This window comes from Phyllopteryx taeniolatus, chromosome 17 (assembly GCF_024500385.1).
Source record: "Phyllopteryx taeniolatus isolate TA_2022b chromosome 17, UOR_Ptae_1.2, whole genome shotgun sequence".
NCBI classification, from domain to species: domain Eukaryota; kingdom Metazoa; phylum Chordata; class Actinopteri; order Syngnathiformes; family Syngnathidae; genus Phyllopteryx; species Phyllopteryx taeniolatus.
Window position 1 is genome coordinate 2,171,092 of NC_084518.1, and position 19,700 is coordinate 2,190,791.

General features: G+C 42.5%; 2 protein-coding genes across 4 annotated transcripts in view; both read left to right on the forward strand.

The window, feature by feature from the left end:
- The window catches only part of phldb1a (pleckstrin homology-like domain, family B, member 1a), a 32,516-nt gene extending 25,945 nt beyond the window's left edge, over positions 1 to 6,571 (forward strand). For both annotated transcript variants that reach the window (XM_061751620.1, XM_061751621.1), the window contains exons 23-25: positions 284 to 503; positions 4,031 to 4,116; positions 5,841 to 6,571. In XM_061751620.1, the coding sequence (XP_061607604.1) occupies positions 284 to 503; positions 4,031 to 4,116; positions 5,841 to 5,981 (447 nt within the window). In that variant the 3' untranslated portion in view covers positions 5,982 to 6,571. The remainder of the gene's footprint in view (positions 1 to 283; positions 504 to 4,030; positions 4,117 to 5,840) is intronic.
- An 8,520-nt stretch (positions 6,572 to 15,091) lies between these two features.
- On the forward strand, positions 15,092 to 19,628 carry atf5a (activating transcription factor 5a). 2 transcript variants are annotated; one of them, XM_061752042.1, is made up of 5 exons: positions 15,092 to 15,253; positions 15,656 to 15,822; positions 16,330 to 16,581; positions 16,768 to 17,911; positions 17,994 to 19,628. In XM_061752042.1, the coding sequence occupies exons 3-5, from the start codon at positions 16,428 to 16,430 to the stop codon at positions 18,178 to 18,180; spliced, it is 1,485 nt and encodes a 494-aa protein (XP_061608026.1). In that variant the 5' UTR covers positions 15,092 to 15,253; positions 15,656 to 15,822; positions 16,330 to 16,427; the 3' UTR covers positions 18,181 to 19,628. The 2 variants fall into 2 exon arrangements, with proteins under 2 accessions (XP_061608026.1, XP_061608025.1); XM_061752041.1 differs by having other exon boundaries at positions 15,092 to 15,822.
- The last annotated feature ends 72 nt before the right edge of the window (positions 19,629 to 19,700 follow it).

Consider the following 19,700-nt stretch of genomic DNA (forward strand, 5'->3'; position numbering starts at 1 on the left):
TCCACTGCATCAAGGACTCCCCCTAGAGTTGTCGTGTTATTTACATTGAAGTTACTGCCTAGCCAATAAATATACAAATATCAACACAAACAGAGCCGGGATTTGAACCCAGTCCCCAGAACTCTAAGGCAGATGTGCTAACCAGTCGTCCACCGTGTCGGCTATCCCAGTTCAATGCTGCAAATGTCTGTCATAAACCCTTAGATGAGTATTATTCTCCCTTTTCCCACCCTCGTGGTGCCCCCTGCCACCGGCGAGAAATATCAAATGTTTTGCTATGCAGGCCCGTCCAATGACGCGTTACCTGCCCAACCTGAAGGAGGAGTTTGACTTGCGAGCGCACGTGGAGTCGTCGGGCCACAGCATCGACACGTGCCCCTTCGTCATCCTCACGGAGAAGATGTGCAAGGGTCATCTGGTCAAGATGGGCGGCAAAATCAAATCATGGAAGAAACGCTGGTTCGTTTTCGACCGCCTTAAGAGGAACTTCTGCTACTACGTGGGTAAGCATGGTACTGAAGATCCTACATGAGTTTAGATGGGATTGGATTCAGTCTTTTCTCATCTTTATTGCGCCAAGGCACATTTTTTTACATTTTGGAAAAATCTCACACCACCAAACAAGCAGCATACAGTGTTCCCTTCCCTATCGTGGTTCACTTATTGGGGATTCAGTGGATTGCAAATTTGTTTTCATATTCATATCATGCATAGATTGCAGTATCGCAGGATTTTTAGTGTATGCCGTAATTCTTTTGCGGTCAAATAAATCTTCCCAGCCTGAAAAAAAATTCAACTATTCAAAAATACAAAACAAAATCATTAAAACACATATTACGAGGACTAAAATGTACATAGTGTACACTGTACAGGACGACTGTGCATTACTGTATGTTTAAAGATTTAAAAGGTGTTCAAGAGTGTAGGAGGTGTTCATAAGAGTATGGGAGAGGTTAATAGGAGCGTGGGGAAGATTAATCTGGGGAAAATAAATTAATGATTAAGGATAGAGATGGAAATATGTTGACTGGCGCCAGTAGTGTGCTAGATAGATGGAAAGAATACTTTGAGGAGTTGATCAATGAGGAAAATGAGAGTAGAAGTGGCAAGTGTGGTGGACCAGGAAGTGGCAATGATCAGTAAGGGGGAAGTTAGCAAGGCATTAAAGAGGAGGAAAAATGGAAAGGCAGTCGGTCCTGATGACATTCCTGTGGAGGTATGGAAGCATCTAGGAGAGGTGGCTCTGGAGTTTTTGACCACCTTGTTCAATAGAATTCTAGCGAGTGAGAAGATGCCTGAGGAATGGAGGAAATGTGTGCTGGTGCCCATTTTTCTGAACAAGTGTGATGTGCAGAGCTGTGTCAAGCTCCTTGATGAGGGCAGCAGAACAGTGGTGAGGTGTGCTGTAGGTGTGGCAGACGAATTGAAGGTGGAGGTGGGACTGCATCAGGGATCAGCCCTGAGCCCCTTCTTGTTTGCAGTGGTGATGGCAAGGCTGACATGAGGTTAGACTGGAATCCCCGTGGACCACGATGTTTGCAGATGACATTGTGATCTGCAGTGAAAGCAGGGAGCAGGTGGAGGAACAGTTAGAAAGATGGAGGCATGCACTGGAAAGCAGAGGAATGAAGCTTAGCCGAAGTAAGACAGAATATATGTGCACGAATGAGAGGGGTGGAGGGGGAAGAGTGAGGCTACAGGGAGAAGAGCTAGCTAGCAAGGGTGGAGGACTTGGGGTCAACCATCCAGAGCAATGGCGAGTGTGGTCAGGTAGTGAAGAAACGGGTCCAAGCAGGTTGGAACGGGTGGAGGAAGGCGTCAGGTGTGTTATGTGACAGAAGAGTCTGCTAGGATGAAGGGCAAAGTTTAGAAGACAGTGGTGAGGCCAGCCATGATGGACGGATTAGAGACAGTGGCACTGAAGAGACAACAGGAAGCAGAGCACATGAAGATGTTGAGGTTCGCTCTCGGAGTGACCAGGTTGGGTAAAATTAGAAATGAGCTCATCAGAGGGACAGCCGAGGTTCGATGTTTTGGAGACAAAGTTAGAGAGAGCAGACTTCAATGGTTTGGACACGTCCAGAGGAGAAATAGTGAGTCTATTGGTAGAAGGATGATGAGAATGGAGCTGCCAGGCAAGAGAGCTAGAGGAAGGCCAAAGAGAAGGTTGATGGATGTCGTGAGGGAAGACATGATGGCAGTTGGTGTTGGAGAGGAGGATGCAGGAGATAGGCTCTCATGGGAAAAGGATGATACGCCGTGGCGACCCCTAAAGGGATAAGCCCAAAGCAAAAGAAGACACAAGTTCAATGTACCTTCTGCCATCTAGTGGGACAAGTGTTTCATTGTTCTGGCTGCCACAACCTGTATATACGTGGCTGGCATAGATACATTGGTGAACAAAGATGCACTGTTTGTTGTAAAAAATTCTGGACCCATCCATTTTCTGAGCCGCTTCTCCTCACAAGGGTCGCGGGCGTGCTGGAGCCTATCCCAGCTATCATCGGGCAGGAGGCGGGGTTCACCCTGAACTGGTTGCCAGCCAATCGCAGGGCACACATAAACAAACAACCATTTGCACTCACATTCACACCTACGGGCAATTTAAAGTTATCAATTAACCTACCGTGCATGTTTTTTTGGGATGTGGGAGGAAACCGGAGTGCCCGGAGAAAAGCCACGCAGGCATGGGGATAACATGCAAACTCCACACAGGCGGGGCCGGGGATTGAACCCCAGTCCTCAGAACTGTGAGGCAGACGCTCTAACCGGTTGGTCACCGTGCCGCCCAATTCTGGACCATTAAGTGAAATTGAATCGTTTCAATTCAAATAGAGGCATACTTCCCCAACTGAACACAATAAAGGACGAAAAGAAGTGTATTCTTTTCATCTGAAAAACTCCAATAAATCCATTAGGCTCCCAGATGAATTTATAGAAAAAGCTTCAGATTAAAGGGATCAAGTTGGAATCTGTTCTTCCTTCTAAACTTTGAACTTTCTGTTCAAAACTTTGGTCCCAAACGTGATTAACGCACTTGAGCCAACAGCAACACCGAGGGTGTTCTGGAGCTTGTTATGTTTCTCCTATGTCAACCAGCGTCTGTTCATCTGGAAGCAGACACTAATTAAAGCCGCACTAAGCGGACTTTTCTCGCACTAGTGAGTCGAAATGGATGCCATCAAAATATGGTCTGGATTTGAAATGAGAACAGCAAGTTATCGGAACAATTCATCAATGTGTTTGGATGCGCTGCCTCACAATCGAGGCCAAAAGCAAATCATCGGCGTCCATGTTCCTGTGTGCCTGAGCTCACTTGTCGAGCCCTTTCACCCAGCTCGCTCCTGACGAAGACGATGGTGATGATGATGGTGATGAAATAAGATGCAATGGTTTCCTGAGAAGTGTTTTTCTTGGGTGAAGGCTAGCTCCTGGCTTGTTCGTGACTGATAAAATGAAACTTGCGTTTGAAAAACATTTATCTCATTACTAAGCACTTTTGGCTCACGAAAAAAGGCAAAGCGGGGGGGGGGGGGGGGGGGGGGGGAGTGTTAACACCATTTCAAAAGGTTGCCTTTAATTGTCGGTGGATGTTTGTCTCTTCTTCATTTATTATTTTTTTTTGCTTATTTGAACAGTAGTGTAATCTCAAAACTGTTATTGTTGCCCCAAAAATATCTCGCAGCCTCAGAAGCTTCATCCTTGGAGCATCTTTGGGTTTGACAATGGGTGTGTTTGAATGAGGGAAAACAAGTCAGATTTATGGGATGTTTAGGACTTCAGGCAAAGCTTGAAATCAACTTGTAATTAACTTTCATTACCTCTTCGAAAAAACTTTTATCCATGTACCCTTCCTTTTCTGTTTGCTTACCTGTCTATCCTCCCACAATATTGTATATGTAACTTTTATCTTTTACATAATGGAGCATGCCCATGTGTATAATGACATGACAATAGTATAATAATAACACTTAACATTTGTTGTTGACTTGAAGCATCAGCTATAAAAGTTCTTTTTCTTCCTTCCCAGACAAGCATGAGACCAAGCTGAAAGGACTGATTTACTTCCAGGCCATTGAAGAGGTTTATTACGATCATCTGCGCATTGCTACCAAGGTAACCGCCGCTTCTTTATCTAGTCTGGACCATTCACTAATGCCAACTAGGAATGTTTACAAAACAAACAAACAAACAAAACTATAATGGGTTTTCAATTATAGCAACAATTATAATTTCAATTATAGCAACACAAATCCACAAATGGACCTGTACTTCATTAGGCCGCTTCACAAGGTGTACACCTGCACAATCCATTCAGGGCCAATAAAAGAGTTTGACATTTTCTTTATCATAGTCTATGTAAGGATCAATTAATACTGTATATTAATTACATTAATCGAATTAAAGATCTCGGCACGGTGGCCGACTGGTTAGAGCGTCAGCCTCACAGTTCTGAGGACCCGGGTTCAATCCCCGGCCCCGCCTGTGTGGAGTTTGCATGTTCTCCCCGTGCCTGCGTGGGTTTTCTCCGGGCACTCCGGTTTCCTCCCACATCCCAAAAACATGCATTCATTGGAGACTCTAAATTGCCCGTAGGCGTGACTCTGAGTGCGAATGGTTGTTTGTTTCTATGTGCCCTGCGATTGGCTGGCAACCAGTTCAGGGTGTACCCCGCCTCCTGCCCGATGATAGCTGGGATAGGCTGAGGAGAAGCGGCTCAGAAAATGGATGGATGGATGAATTAAAGATCTCCTGGTACTTAATAACTGACCAATATTGTTATTTTCGGTTAAGAGTAGATTGGTTTGAGTTCTGTTTTCCCCTTCTAAATGCAAATTATGCACTTGAACTTGCAAATGTCGGACCTCAGGTAGCCTACAAAGCGCTGATTGAAAACAAAAGTAAATGTGACGCTGACTGAAGTAGAGGCAGGTGGACGCAGACCGAGGAAAATTATACCAAAAAAGACAAAAGTTGAGGAGCATCCAAGTCTCTTTAATTGAATTTGAAAATGAATGAAAAGTCAGGAAGCAAGACAAGCACAAATAAAAATATGAAAACGTGGAGCGTCGAGCCGTGCATTTGGTACAAGGGCCTCAGGTGGGGATTTACGCAACTTCATCCACCTCTCAATACCATCATTATCATGTCGCAATCAACCATCGATACTATATTTGAAAAAAATGCAACACAACATCTGGATCAGTTTAGAATCAATATTTATCAAACGACATGACATGGCATTAAAAACAAACTATTCACTGTATTACTGTGTCAAGATCACTACAGACGTGTTTTGCTAGTCGAGCTTGGCTTGTTGCGGCCGACCAATCAGAGGACAGAAAGTGCTGATGCTATTGTGGGCCAGCTCGCTGGCTCTCAGGCCAATTGGAAATCCGATTGGTTAAAGGAACACCGCCATTGGTTCCATCAGCCAGCACTACTGACTCTCAAGGCTCTGGGCAGATTAGTTTGACACGGAAACACAGGGGCTGAAATTTGATTGGAGGAAAAAAAATCTAACGTGAACCTACACGCACTGGAAGCAGTGCAGCCAAGAGGACTGCTGGAACTATATCAATAAAACGTCATGGCACTAATATTAGAGTTCAAGTTGTAAATGTAGGTCAGTGCTTCTGACAATGTTTAGGCCAGCAGAGAAGGCCTTACCACCCACCCACCATTGAAAAAAGGGACATGACAAAACGATACCATATGCTTTCACATTTTCCGTTGCTGTTGTTGAACATGTCTCAGAGGGAAAACATGCAACAGGTGCGTGCTGCTTTCTTTAAAGACAAAGAAAGAAAAAATCTCACCCTCTCCATTAAATCCTTCAGAGCCCCAACCCATCGCTGACCTTCTGTGTGAAGACTCACGACCGCCTTTACTACATGGTGGCGCCTTCCCCGGAGGCCATGCGGATCTGGATGGATGTCATAGTAACGGGCGCCGAGGGCTACACGCAATTCATGAGCTGAGGGACCTTGTGGAAGGATGGCAGAGGGCGCCCAGCGTGAAAGCAAGCCCACGCGCACGCGCACGGGAGCGAAGACGGAAGGTGAAATGGATGTCACGGAGGACGCCGGCGACGCGAAGGCCCGATGAGCCGCTGGGGGCTTTAAGTCCTGACAGAAGTGCTCGGAAAGAATTCATGAGGGCGCGCTTTCACTCCATCCATCACATTCTCTCTTGTCAAGACATTTGGGATAATTACAGCGTTGTTTTATAAAAAAAAAACATCTTTTGATTACAGTGTTGTCGCTCTATTTTCTTATGTCTCTATTTCCACTCGTGTTACTTTTAACCAATTTTAAACACTACCAAGTAAAGGAACGGCAGTAAATATTTTTTTAATGTTGCTCATTCATTTGCAACTTGCTGCCAAATAATTTGTTTTGTTTGTTTGTTTAATCTTTATATTGCAGCTTTGACATCAGGCAGAAATCTAATTATTGCAATATAATATGTCTGCATTCTACACAAATATGTGATCCAGACTACATTTTCAAATCTTATAACGTAATTGTAAATCTACATATGTAAAGAAATAAAAATGATGGTGCTTCTCTTTTGTCTGATAAATGGTGTTTTGTTGCAAGCAAAAGTATCTCAATTAGTGTTTCACAATAGCCACAAACTGGTTGTTGATGATCACGTTACTAATAATAACCTCAAGTAATCTAATGAGCTGCATGTGTTCCCATTTAAATAAACAAACACACACACAGCGTAAATCTCCATTCATTGCAAGTTCTTTATTTGCATAAAAACAATGAGGTTATTTCATTAGTTCACTGGTGCGCTGACCTTGTGAATCCAATTGAAGTGAAAGGTTCACTAATAATTCACTGATAATACTTAAAGAATGCTTAAAAACAAGAGAAACTTCAATTAACATAACGCATGATTCAATAGCAAGTCATTTGAATGAAATATCAATACAAAATGTCTTTTACATCCTTTCTTTCAGCAAATAGCCAAAAAAAAAAAAGAAACATGCTACTATTCCCTGGTGTAGTTTTTTTTTTTTTTTTTTTTTTTTTTGGTTCTATTGCAAATCAGTGAAAGTTGTATATCATACGGTGTCTCCAATGAACTCATAGCCCTGCAATATCTGAAGCGACGTGAGAGCCAGAAATCACAGACGCACATCTGACAGCTACTAATTGCATTCCACACGTGGAATGTTAAGTTTTCCCGAGTTTGAAGTGAAAACAGTTGCAGAGGATTTATTCATTTAAATGAATCTCCCCTCAGTTCAGTGAATGGTCACCAAACCAGGATAAAACCGTTTTGATGTATATATATTTCCGATTTCTTTCATATGTACCCATAAGTGAGTGACTTTCCGAACACCCTGTATTTATCTGTGTCTGCGCAGGCCATTTCCACATCACTTGGCTTTCCTTTGACCTTGGGAGAGGTTTCGCACATCTTTGAGCCTCACGCTGCAGCCAGCGGAATAACAAACAGATCTTTAAGAGGGACGTGTGAGCTTATTAGCCGCTTGATAAGTAGGACTGACACCCGGGCTTATAGCTGGTGAAATACACGCACCGGCCACAACATTTGGTACGCCTACGTAATCTAATGAGATCTAATGCAAGAGCTTTATCATGTCGATCATGTGTTTATGATTGTGGCTGCACTTTGTACTGGTGTCGCGGTGCGCTAAACCACACAGAGTTGTTTCAAATATTTTGGTGACCACATTTAGACACATGAGAGGGTCAAAATTATGCATCACAAACGACAAGCACAATAGTAACTGTATTATTAATGTATGAATGCTGAAGAAATAAATGAAGGGCCATAATGATGGTTAATACATAACAGCAAGTCATGCAAACTAGAAAGTACATTCATTGCAACATCAAATTTGGATCTAAAATATATATTGATAACAAGCGTCCAGTCCTTAAATAAACATAGTGTTCTCTTTTGTAGAGCATTTAATATTGGGGGAAATGATTGCAAAGCAGGGGTGTCAAACTCGTTTTCATTGCGGGCCACATCTTGGTTATGGTTTCCCTCAGAAGTCCAGTTTATGATAAAAAGGGATTTGGTGAAAATAAATGATGGGGAAAAGAATATTTGCAACTTTGGTGTTGATTTTCTGCCAAAATTAAAAGAACTAATCCATTTTGCAAGATTATTAAGATTTATTTAGCAGGGCCCATAAAATGATGTGGCAGGCCAAATCTGGCACGTGTGCCTTGAGTTTACCCACATGGTGTAAAGGCTTGATCCTTCACACACAATCAAAAGTGAACATTTGTATATTTGTGAGGGCACAGGTTTCTACTTCAATAACGTTTGTATTAGAACGTGCAAGTGTAGTACCTTATAAAGTGTCTGCTAAGTGTATTTTTACATAAAACGACAGACCAAAAAGACAACTTTTTTTTTTTTTTTCTTTTATATGGCAACAAGTTGTTGGAGAGATTTTAGTCTGCTTGCTGGCTGTCGAGGTTCCCTTGAGCAAAGTGTCGTCCTCCACCACCTCAGCTCAAGTGGTGCAGGATGTGTCTCATTGAATTTCCCCTTGAGGGACACCAATGAGTATAATAAACTAAAAAAACAAACAAAAAAAAAAGGCTTTTTTTTTTTTTTTTTTTACAGTACAGCATAGTTTGGAACTCAATTTGGTAATCAGTCTAACAGAATGTTGTCACTACTGACACGTAAAAGAGAATAACATTTTACTAAAAAAAAATACAAATAATCCAAAAATTCTGACGAAATGGAGCTATCATCATCATCATCAGCTGTCAAAGATTTCCTCTCCAACATCCTTCATGGTATTACAGCTCAGACATTTGTAACATAATAAAGCTCTACATCACAACATGAGATTAGACTCATTTGGGTCATTAAAGAGGAATATTTCCTGCCTCGCCCCAGACGTGCCCCCACCCACCCACACACACACCCACACACACACACACACACACACACACACACACACACACCAGATGAAAGCATCTTTCACCAAACGCAGTGAATACCGTTACCCTCTCTCCCCGTTTGAAGGCGAAGCTAAATAAATGTCATTAATTCAAAATGGAATACACAAATCATTAAATCACAATACAAGAGACCTGTTTTTGGATTTCATGGCAACAACAATGTTATTTTATCCAGAGGGCACGCAACACACACCATGCAGCACTGACCTAATGAGGCCAACCAAAACATCTCTATGAACAAAATACAATGCCATCACTTTTTCATTTCACTCACTCGTAGATATAAAAGTGAAGAACGTCTTGAAACCAGGATTGGAAATAGAGCTTCTGGTATTTGCTTCATCCATTTTTGGGGAAAGCAATTCAATAAAATGCCTTTCCTAGTACAGCTGTAGGTTGGTGATTTACAATACATTCATCCATGCATCCATGCATCCATGCATCCATCCATCCATCCATCCATCCATCCATCCATCTATCTATCTATCTATCTATCTAAGTAAACTCTCAGTTAACAAACAGAATGCAAGGTCCATACAGTGAATATAAAAGGTCTACACACCCACCCAGTTTACATGCCATTTTTTGTGATACAAAAAAGGGACTAAGTTAAATCATGTTACAAACGAATTCATTAATGTGACCTACAAGTATGACTCAATTCAAGTCAAAAAAAAAAAAAAAAAAAAGCATTTTGAGTTAAAATAAACAATTGAGACTGTGGTTGCACAAGTGTGCCCTCCCTCTTATGACTGAAATGTGGCTCTGTTCAAAATGAACCAATCACATTCAAACTCATGTGAAATGGTACACAGCACACAACGTGCCTCTAATTTACCCCCAATAAGTTACGTTGTTTTAGCAGGCTTTTCCTGACATTTTTGCTTTCTAGCAGAAGCCTGAAGGTTTTGTGCTAACAACTAAGGCCCCAGTTCCAGCTAAAGAAAAACAGCCCCAAAGCATGACGCCGCCACCAACGATGCGTCACTGTCGCCGCGGTGTTCTCTTGGTGATAAGTAGCGTATGTTTGCATCAAACATACCTTTTGAAATTACAGCCAAACAGTTCAACCTTTGTTTCATCGGACCGCAACACATTTTCTTTCATGCGTTGAGGGGATTTCAAGTGCGTTTTTGCAAAATGTAGCCGGGCTTGGATGTTTTTCTATGAAAATAAGGGTTCCATTTCGTCAGCCTACCCCTTAGCCCAGACATACTGTATGAAGATGAGGGGAGATTGTTGTAATCGCCAACATCCCTGCAGCTCCTTCGATGTTGATTTCGGCCTCTCGGCAGCCTCCCTCACTAGTTTTCTTGTCTTTTTTTTGTTTTCTAATCGATTTTAGAGGGATGTCCAGTTCGTGGTAATGTCACGGTTGTACCACATTTTCTCCACCTGATGATGACTGTCTTCACTGTGATCCGTGGTGTATTTAAAGCCTTGGATATTATTTTCTACCGTTCTCCTGACTGATAACAATGAGACCCCTCTGATCTGGAGGCACCTACCGCCCACCTTTTTGGCCTGCCTTTACTCCTTTTATCACATATGTTTTCACACGTGTCGCTGATGGTGCAGTAGCGGTACAATCGCCTGACTTCGGTGCGGGCAGCATGGGTTCATTTCCCACTCAGTGACGGTGTGAACGTGAGTGCGAATGGATGTGTCTCTATGTGCCCTGCGACCGACTGGCGATCAGTTCAGGGCGTAGTCCGCCTTCCGCGGATAAGCGGTACTGAGAAAAGGATGGATTGGTCTTTTCTTATTTATTGCACTGGGTGATGCCTACCCGACAATATGTTGCGTATTATGCGGTAGCATAATTATAGTGCAATTTGTTAATGGCTTAAAGCATTCATATCTTCATCCTCTATAATGTGTATTTAATTTTTTGCATTTTCGCTTTCTTTGTTGGAAGTGCCCACACACACACACACACACACACACACACACATACATACACGCACACACAAAGTTGTTCCGCTGCCTCTGCCTTTGATGCTGGCAGAAGCTCTCTGTTTACCATGCATGGCTCGTGCTGTCAAATGTGGCTAAAATGTCAGAAAAAGCCATCTAGAGCATCTAAACTTTATTTGCGGATCATCAAACACATTAAAATGGTGGCGGGAGTGTGCCGACTTCCGTTTAACATGGGTTTAAATGCGATTGGTTAATTCAGAACGCAGCCACATTACAGTTAAGAGGTTGTGCACACTTGTGCAACCACATTATCTCTGTTGTATTTTTTTTTTAACTCCCTCTCTTGAAAATATATTTGTTTCTAATTGCGTTGTACAGGTTATAGGGATTATAGGTTATAGGAACATGATGGAAAAAGATTTTGAAATGATTAATCAGGGTCTCATTTCTTTGATATGACAAAAGCACCCATTTGAACAGGGGTGTGTGGATTTTTATATCCACTGTATGCACACATTTTAATAGCAGAACTAATCCATTCTTAATTTGAGTTGAGTCCTTCATAAAACACACACAGCTGCTCATTCTAAGAGGGTCAGTTACGATGTTATAAATGTGTTTTACACAAAATCTGTCTAACACAGCGTCCAATGTCAATATATGGAACAGTAATTCCACATGAGTTGGGTCTCTGCCTTTACTTCTCCCCTTTTACCGATGTCCTCCATGAGCGACGTAAGCTTCACTTCGGCCCGATACATTTCTGTTGTTTGTTTACTTTCTAGTTATCGTGAGGTACCCGAGGATATTCCAGTGTCTTAATCTGTGTATGGGGTACACACATGGCCACATTTGACAGGAGAGTTTCTGTTTTTGTGCTGATTTCATCTTTGAGATAAAACAGAGTTCAACTGTAACCATATCCTCGTGTACGTCCCTTTCGTCAAACACCACCGGTTACATCAGGTTAGGGTGTTTCCGACATGATGGTCCTGCCTGACGACATGATATGACTCGATTTCCCAGGGAGTGGCCTGCTGGAGCCGTAGCATCTCAGCTGATGACACAAGAAATCTGGACAGGGTGATAAGGAAACCCAGCGCTGTCCTTAAGTGTACCCTTAAGGGGGGGGGGGGGAGGAAGAATGGGAGCAAAACTTGGTAATCTCTGACACACTGACAATGACTCCCGCCCAATGCATGACACCATCAACGTATACTCAGCAGCTCATTTAGTGACACACCGCTTCACCCCAAAAGCCTGTACATTTTCACTTCGGGGTGTACTCACTTTTGTTGCCTGTGGTTTAGACATTATTGGCTGTGTGTTGAGGTATTGTGAGGGTACAGTCATTCTACAGTATCATAAAAGCTCTACACTGACTACTTTACATTGTAGCAAAGTGTCATTTATTCAGTGTTGTCCCTTAAAAATATATCATAAAATATTTACAAAAATGTGAGGAGAGTACTCACTTTGTATAGCCTATGTAATAGTCATGTACTTTTTAGGGGACCCATAAATCTAAAATAATCCTTCTATTCTATTGTACTGACAGGTCAACAAAGACAACAAAAGGAAGGTACGGTATTTTCCACAATGTTGGACATTTTCCTCTTTCTCCAGTGTTTCTGTTGCAGGTCTAATGACTTGGTTGTTTATTTATAGGATGCTTACATTTGTCTTCAATATACAGTAGATGTGCAACTCGTATTTTAACTGATAAAATAGGGGCGGGGGCTGATAATACAAACCTGTGCCACGATTGTACTGCTATTACATGTTGTGTCGTGTGCACAAAGTGTATGTGATGAGTGAATATTGTCTGTGTCAAATTCAAAAGTGACAGACGTGAAGTTTCTGGGGATTCATTGAGTGTTACAAGAGACACCGAGAGACCCGCTGGGACTTTTTTTTTTCCATGTTGCGTGCAGCAAGTTCTGAAATTGAGAACGGTGCAAAACTCTTCGGCCAGAACGCGCTTTTTTGTTTGACCTTTTTCACGGCAGTTATGTTGGCTCCGTCAAACAGTGAATAGTAGAAAAATTGTTGTGCGTTGTTGCGCAATATGGTCTTCAATTCATTGTTGTTTTTTTTTCTTAGATACGAGTAACTTTGTTGTGCAGTTTCACATGCTATGCCGGTGGAACTATGTGGCAAATAAAAGTGAGCCTCAGGGAAGTTTCTTCTCTTTTAAGGAGTCTATATATAAAAAAAAGACAATCTGAGCAATAATTATTCACATTATGGTTATTTTAAGATTGCAGAAACAAAATGTTTTAATATATATATATAAAAAACTCAATAGACATATTGCATTAAAAAGCTTTCTTTCATTTTTGTTCCAAGCTTTTCTATTTTAAAAATGTATATTAAAACGCCATTCCATTAAAGACATTGTCTTGAATTGTACCGTATGTTTAACATTTTACAATTAGAAATGAAAATTGTAATACAAATGTTTCAGCTCGACACCCGGAATAAAAAAACAAAAACAAAATAGACATGTTGCAACGGTGCTGTGTTTTCATGGTGTGTTCAAAGAGTGGCAAAAGTTGAGGACAATAAATTGTGAGAGCGCTGATGATGAAACCACGGTGTAACCCTCACTAACGTGCCATACGTGCACTCGGCATGCGGCATCCACTCTTCTGACTTCTCCTGCCATCTTACACAACCAATACGGCTTGTGTCTGACAACTTTATCTTGGGCCTAAACCACAATTAATGCATTGTTTAGCAGGTGGCTGGAATATATCAGCGACAACAAAAAAGAAAATGTTGCTTTTGCATCCTGGTATAACCCACAATATGATATACCTGTAATATACTTAGTGTCAACTGTTTTTTTGTTTTTTGCCGAAAGGACACTTAAGTGCTCTTATGAACGGCACCTTAGTTTTCTCTCAAGATGACAGGAATCTCTCAGTGGACCAATTAATGTAGACTGGCAAAGCCGTCCTGGGAGACTTAGACCTACTACCCATCTCAATCTCATCTCCGTTACAAACGCATTTATCTTGATTGCGTCAGGTCTCTACAAATCTCACTTCGTTCGCTGTAGCTAGCGTATACCGGATGTAACACTTGAGCTGCTCGTCTCTAATTAATCAGAACTCGACTGGAGATTAACATGGACACTGCGGATTTGACTTTTAGACACTTTGTTTATGACGTTATTTAAGAAAAGTATTTGTGAATAACTGAATGTCCAAAACATGATGTTAAGACATTCATCTAATTCTGCCAAACAAAAACAACTCCCAACTCCATCTGTATTCAAAAAGGCATGTTTCATTCTGCCAAGCCGCGGTGGATCATCGACTCAAGTGAGACAACCCAATTTGCTTAACTGTAATCAATACGTAGACATGCCAGAGTAACTGACAGCAAAATGCTTCCCGCCGATGTGGCCACTATGAAGATTGCCGCAAAGATGGGTGGAAAGGCCTATTGGTTTTGGCAACCTGATCATTGCACAGCGATGCAACTCAGCAAATGCTTGCTTGGGCGGGGAGGAGCGGAAACAGTGGCGAGGTGGAAGACAAACACCATGCCGGGCGAGGAATGCAAATCCCATGGCAACAGCAACCGGAAAACAAGTCGAAAATAGGGGCAGTGTCCACTATTACTATAGCAACAGAGGAAAAGCGTGGGATTTGCTGAAAACAAATAGCTCTCGCATCATTGTCACTTTTAGTTCACTTGGTATGGCAAATAATACATAAACCGTGTTTATGAAGATTATCATGGAAATGAATCTGATCATTTTACCTCAATTATTGATTAAACAACATATATACAGCAACTGTGATGTAAATAATCCACATAACAATAGTTCGTATGAAAGCACGCTATAGTAGATAACCCTAGATCCCATTGGAGCAAAAGGCTACGATAATAACTATCGATGTTACTCAATTTGCGGGGCTTTTCTGATTGGTTATTCTAAGTAAACATCAACAAGTGAAAGCTTTGACTGGATCAAAAATCTGCACCGCGGATTTGTTTACGTGTACCATGTGCACCATGTGTGCACCCGCTGCACCCGCAGGAAGATAAAAACAGCGTGCTCCTTCTCCTTGCCTACCGACGACCAATCACAATCCATACACGGACCGCTCCAACCAATCACGGTGCGGCAGCTTGGCCACGCGCGGCCAATAGACGCCCAGTACGGACCACTGATGCAATAGCGATGCAACAGCTATCCCACTTCGTACACATCGATAAAGTGTTGGGCCTGTTTCAAGCGATGACGGCTGCTTTAAAACAATAACACCGGGCGTTAATGGGTAAAATGTGGTCTATAATCGATCCCGTGGTTGGGTTCTCGCGAGGATTGTTTCCCGGAAGTGGAGGTGAACACACAACATAGCAACAATCTTCCGTCGGAAAAAGAGAGGAAATATAAAAAAAGAAAGAAATGCATAAACTGTCAAATCTCGATACATTTGGTCTCGCAATGACGACGTGATTGATGTAACGTAGGTCCCATTGCCCGACTTTTAACACTAAAACGAGTCAATGACTTCTGCCTCGACAGCTTGAATATTTTACTGACGTACTAAAATGTGGCTTATTTTATGTATCATTCAATAAACTGCTGGTGTTATTTTGGCGAAAAGCCACACGTAATTGGACGGTTGAGCTTGTACGGGACGCGGCGGAGGCGGAGGGACACCGAGCTCAGTAGCGGTGATGTCATTGGTTGCTAGGTGAAAGTGTCCATGATGCTTCTCACTAAGATGCTTGTTGCTCAGACTACTACTCGCCCGCCACGCTGCAAGTACCGCACCACGTCGTCGTCTGCGCCGAGCTGGCACTATGGCTTTTTGACTTTTACAAGAAGTTGTAACCGAGAAGACGCCGTGCTTTGCTTTGGCAACGCACTCCCAAGCTCTCTATACTATTTCTCTGCAAGAATGGAGTAAGTAACGCTCACTTTATCTGATTTGTCATTGTGAAACTTTTTATCATATGCTCTCCTCTCACATTACGTTGCTTCATATAGTTTACTTTGCTTTTTGATAAGGTTCCTGTCAATGTAATATAAGTACATTATATATATATATATATAAATGGAATCGTATGAATTTCCCACCACTTTTAGCTAAAATGCTGTTGTCATTTCAACTGCTAAAATGCTTAATTGATTAATTTGAAATGACGAACGAGCGGCTTTAATCCAATTTAAAGATCATCTCACTCGTTGCTCACTCACAGGGAGCTCCTTGGCAACCAACCATTAGGCCCTTGACAGCCTCATAGTTCCCAAGTGGCTTTAGGATGTCATGTGTCAAGTTACTTGGAGAAGCCCACGGGACACTGCTCTGTTGCTCTCAAACTTTCCTGTACCGTGAATGCACCTGCATCATGCTTTTTTGCATCCGCACCCATTTCTCAACACCGTTTTCGGTCTGTCGCCCTCCCCCAGGTTTCACTATGCCCACCCAGCCCTGCTCTCTGAGGCCCAGCTGTCAGACCGCGACTGCCCCCAGCGCATGCTCCGACTTGGACTGAACCGAAGCGCCGATGGACAGAATGATGATAGCGACACCGGCTCCTGTTTGGAATACGCTTCGTGCGTGCCAGGCAGACCCCCTCGCTCTCTCTCACCCACAGGCTAACCGCAGCCAATCACAGGGGTGCAGGGGGGAGGTGTCAGAGGGGAGTCAGCACTTAATTGGTGAGTTGCACTAAGTGAGCTTTTTCATATTTTGCCACATCTCAGGTGGGCTTGGCACTGCAGCACACACTTCCTTGCCAGATAGTAAGTAACATGGCTCCCAAAAACTTTGCTGTATTTTTACAGAATATTTAGGGCATATTTACATAGGCATGTATTATTTTTCATATGATCATTTGTCAACAGGTGATGGTCTCACCGACTGGATGACGGAAGAAGTGGACTTCTCCTCGTACCTCCCGAACCCTCCCTCCCCTCCTACCTCCGCCAATGCCTCTCTCCCCCCGTCACCCCTTCACAATGATATCCATGTGCCCTCTGACTTAGAGGTTATGACCTCTCTGCTGCAAGAGGAACTCGCCCAACTGGAAGACTACTTCCTGTCTGAGCCACTGCCGGAGAAAGGTCCGAGGCCGGGGAAATACGACCGGGCTCCTCCGGTGACGGGTCCTCAGGCGTTCAGTCAACCGCCCTATGCATCGTACTCCGCACCCAGCCAATCGGAATCCAGCCCATTTCTTCTCACTCTGGCGAGCGGAGAACTGGACTTGCTCGGCGTGTGTGGCGGGCCTGTAGCGCGATCTAAAATTCCCAGGCACACCCCGTATAGCTGCGGTCGCCCCAGCCCGTGCGTTAGGAAAAGAATCCCAGACACGGTGAGGTTAAGTGAAAGTTATGACAACAGTTCAAGTTCCAAAGCAAGCAACTCAGGTAACTCGGCACTCACTTATTGCTGTGTGGAAGAGGAGCAGTTAGTCGGCAAAGGCTACTGTCTGGGCAGTGCGGTCGAGCTCCGAAAATGCGCCATTCTCGCCAAAGACGAGAAAAACTGCTGCTTCAGTCACAACGCAAAGGTCGCCGCCGGCGGGGGCGGATGCCATTTTGGCGCATCACTTGACGACTCGCCAAAGAAAGAAGATCTGCTGATGTATAGCATGAGAGAGGTGAGTGGCGGCACCGCTAACAGCGAGGTGCTCACCAGCATCAAAGCTGGTGTGGAGGTGACAAAAGCGACAGTTTCTTGGAAAGCCCAGAGCAGTGAAAGTTGTTATCTTTCTGGAACACCCCAGTCTGAGACCTATCATAGCTTCTTCACCGAGCAGGTCAAAGCGGAGAATCTGCAGATAGGGCAGCATGACTTGCACTGTAATTTCCTGGAGGATCCGGGTCCAGAGTGTCTTCTGATGGCAAGGGACAGTCTGAACTTAGAATCTTGCAGGTTGAAGGAAGACCACTGTGCTGTGAAATACCAATTTGATGTCATTCCCGCAGAAGGCAGAGGAGAGCGCAAACAGAAGAAGAGAGATCAGAACAAAACAGCTGCTCACAGGTAAACTACAGAATCTTCTTGAACAAATACAATGCTGGGCAAGGATTTGCTGCGGGTGTCATCTTTCCTTTTCTCGATGCAGGTATCGCCAAAGAAAAAGGGCGGAATTAGATTCTTTGGAAGAACAGCTGCATTGCCTGGAAGGGAGGAACCGTGAGCTGCGGGACAAGGCGGAGTCTGTAGAGCGTGAAATCCAGTACGTCAAAGACCTCCTGATCGAAGTTTACAAGGCCAGAAGCCAAAGGCTAAAGCAGGACACAACAGGATAACCCCAAAGTCAGAGCAGGGAAGTTGTGAAGCTTTCAGTGTCATTTTGATTGTCCGGGATAGAATTTTGCTTTTCTTTTCTTGAATGATGAGTGTGTGTTTTAGTCATCACAAAACAAGGCAATGGTAGTAACATTGCTGTCACACTCCACCTCTTGAGGCCAGCCAGCAATGCTGTAATGACAATCATCTTCATGCTGTGTTACTCGTACTTATTTGAAGAAAAAAAAACAACAACCAAACGTTGATGATGCGAGTTTAAGATTTTACTAGCCTTACATTAGAATTGATGTCAACGGTAAATCTTTTTTTCCCTGTTCAATTTCCTTTTCAACGATTTTCTGTAGAAAAGATGAATGCCTCAATTTATTCATTCAAACTTAAAAATGTTTCTACTGCTCTTTTTTCAATGATATTTGTCTTCCTATCAATATTTTAAACAACAGTAATTGTTTTGGAATATGAATTGACCTGAATGATACTATTCATCATTTGAACCCCAAAAAATGCAGTATACTTTTTTCATGTTTAATATTAATACATATGTTTGATTTTATTGCAGTGTTTTATTCTAAATAATATTGTTTTCAAAAGTTAGAGGGCACTTATTGATTTCAGCTTTAAGGCAGCACTACTGAATAACATTTTATTGTTCGGAGCAGGTACATTTTCCCGTGTCTGTTACACTTTTGTTTGATTTTTATTTTTGTAATTTTATGATTGTTTATATTGTAAAGACATGTCGATATATATGGCATATCCCCCCCCCCCCCCCCCCCCCCCGATCATATCACAAATAATACAGTATATTCACGCAGCTCAGGATATACAATTTGCTCTCCAATCAATCATATTGCCCTTTGATGCTTAGTGACAGAAGAGGAAAATATTCATGCGTCTTACATGTAACCTTAAAGATATTCCACATAAGCCTTTTTTGTGAGTTATTGTAACTACATTTTTGCTGCATGTCTTTCTGAAAGAAAAAAAAAAGGTACATTTTGGGATGAATCAGGATTCTTATTAACGCAATATGTCTCATGAGCCTCAGGCTAATCTGCACTAATTTATACAAACTTTTATATGTTAAGCGAATAGAGTGTAATAGTCCTCGCTTTGTAGCAAATTAAATGAGAAAAGCCTTGTTAACAATGAGCCTGCATGCGTAATTTTGATTTCCACTGCTGGCAGAATAGATTCTTACTGGGCATATTTTCCTATGCATTTATTTAAAGACAATCTTGAATATAAGCTTGGATATTATTTCTTCGATTCCACAAAATCCCATAGCTTTGCGTCCCTGCTGTGTACGATCAAGTCGAGTCGGTGCCAACGTGATACAATATTAGATCAAAAATGTTCTTATTTAAATTCCATTTCATGATCAAATCAGTGTAGTTGTCTATTATTGATTTTTTTTCCTGTTGAAAATAAAAGTGTGGCATTGCAAGTCCTGTGCGTGTGCTTTTTCAAAGCTGAATCAATTACGTTACATTCACAAGAATTCCAAAAATAAGAATGA

Excerpts from the sequence above, each read along its gene's own strand:
- atf5a (XM_061752041.1), top strand. The coding sequence starts at position 16,428 with ATGGACAGAATGATGATAGCGACACCGGCTCCTGTTTGGAATACGCTT. Across the intron at positions 16,582-16,767 it reads GGGGAGTCAGCACTTAATTG|GTGATGGTCTCACCGACTGG; the intron begins GTGAGTTGCACT and ends ATTTGTCAACAG. Across the intron at positions 17,912-17,993 it reads AACAAAACAGCTGCTCACAG|GTATCGCCAAAGAAAAAGGG; the intron begins GTAAACTACAGA and ends TTCTCGATGCAG.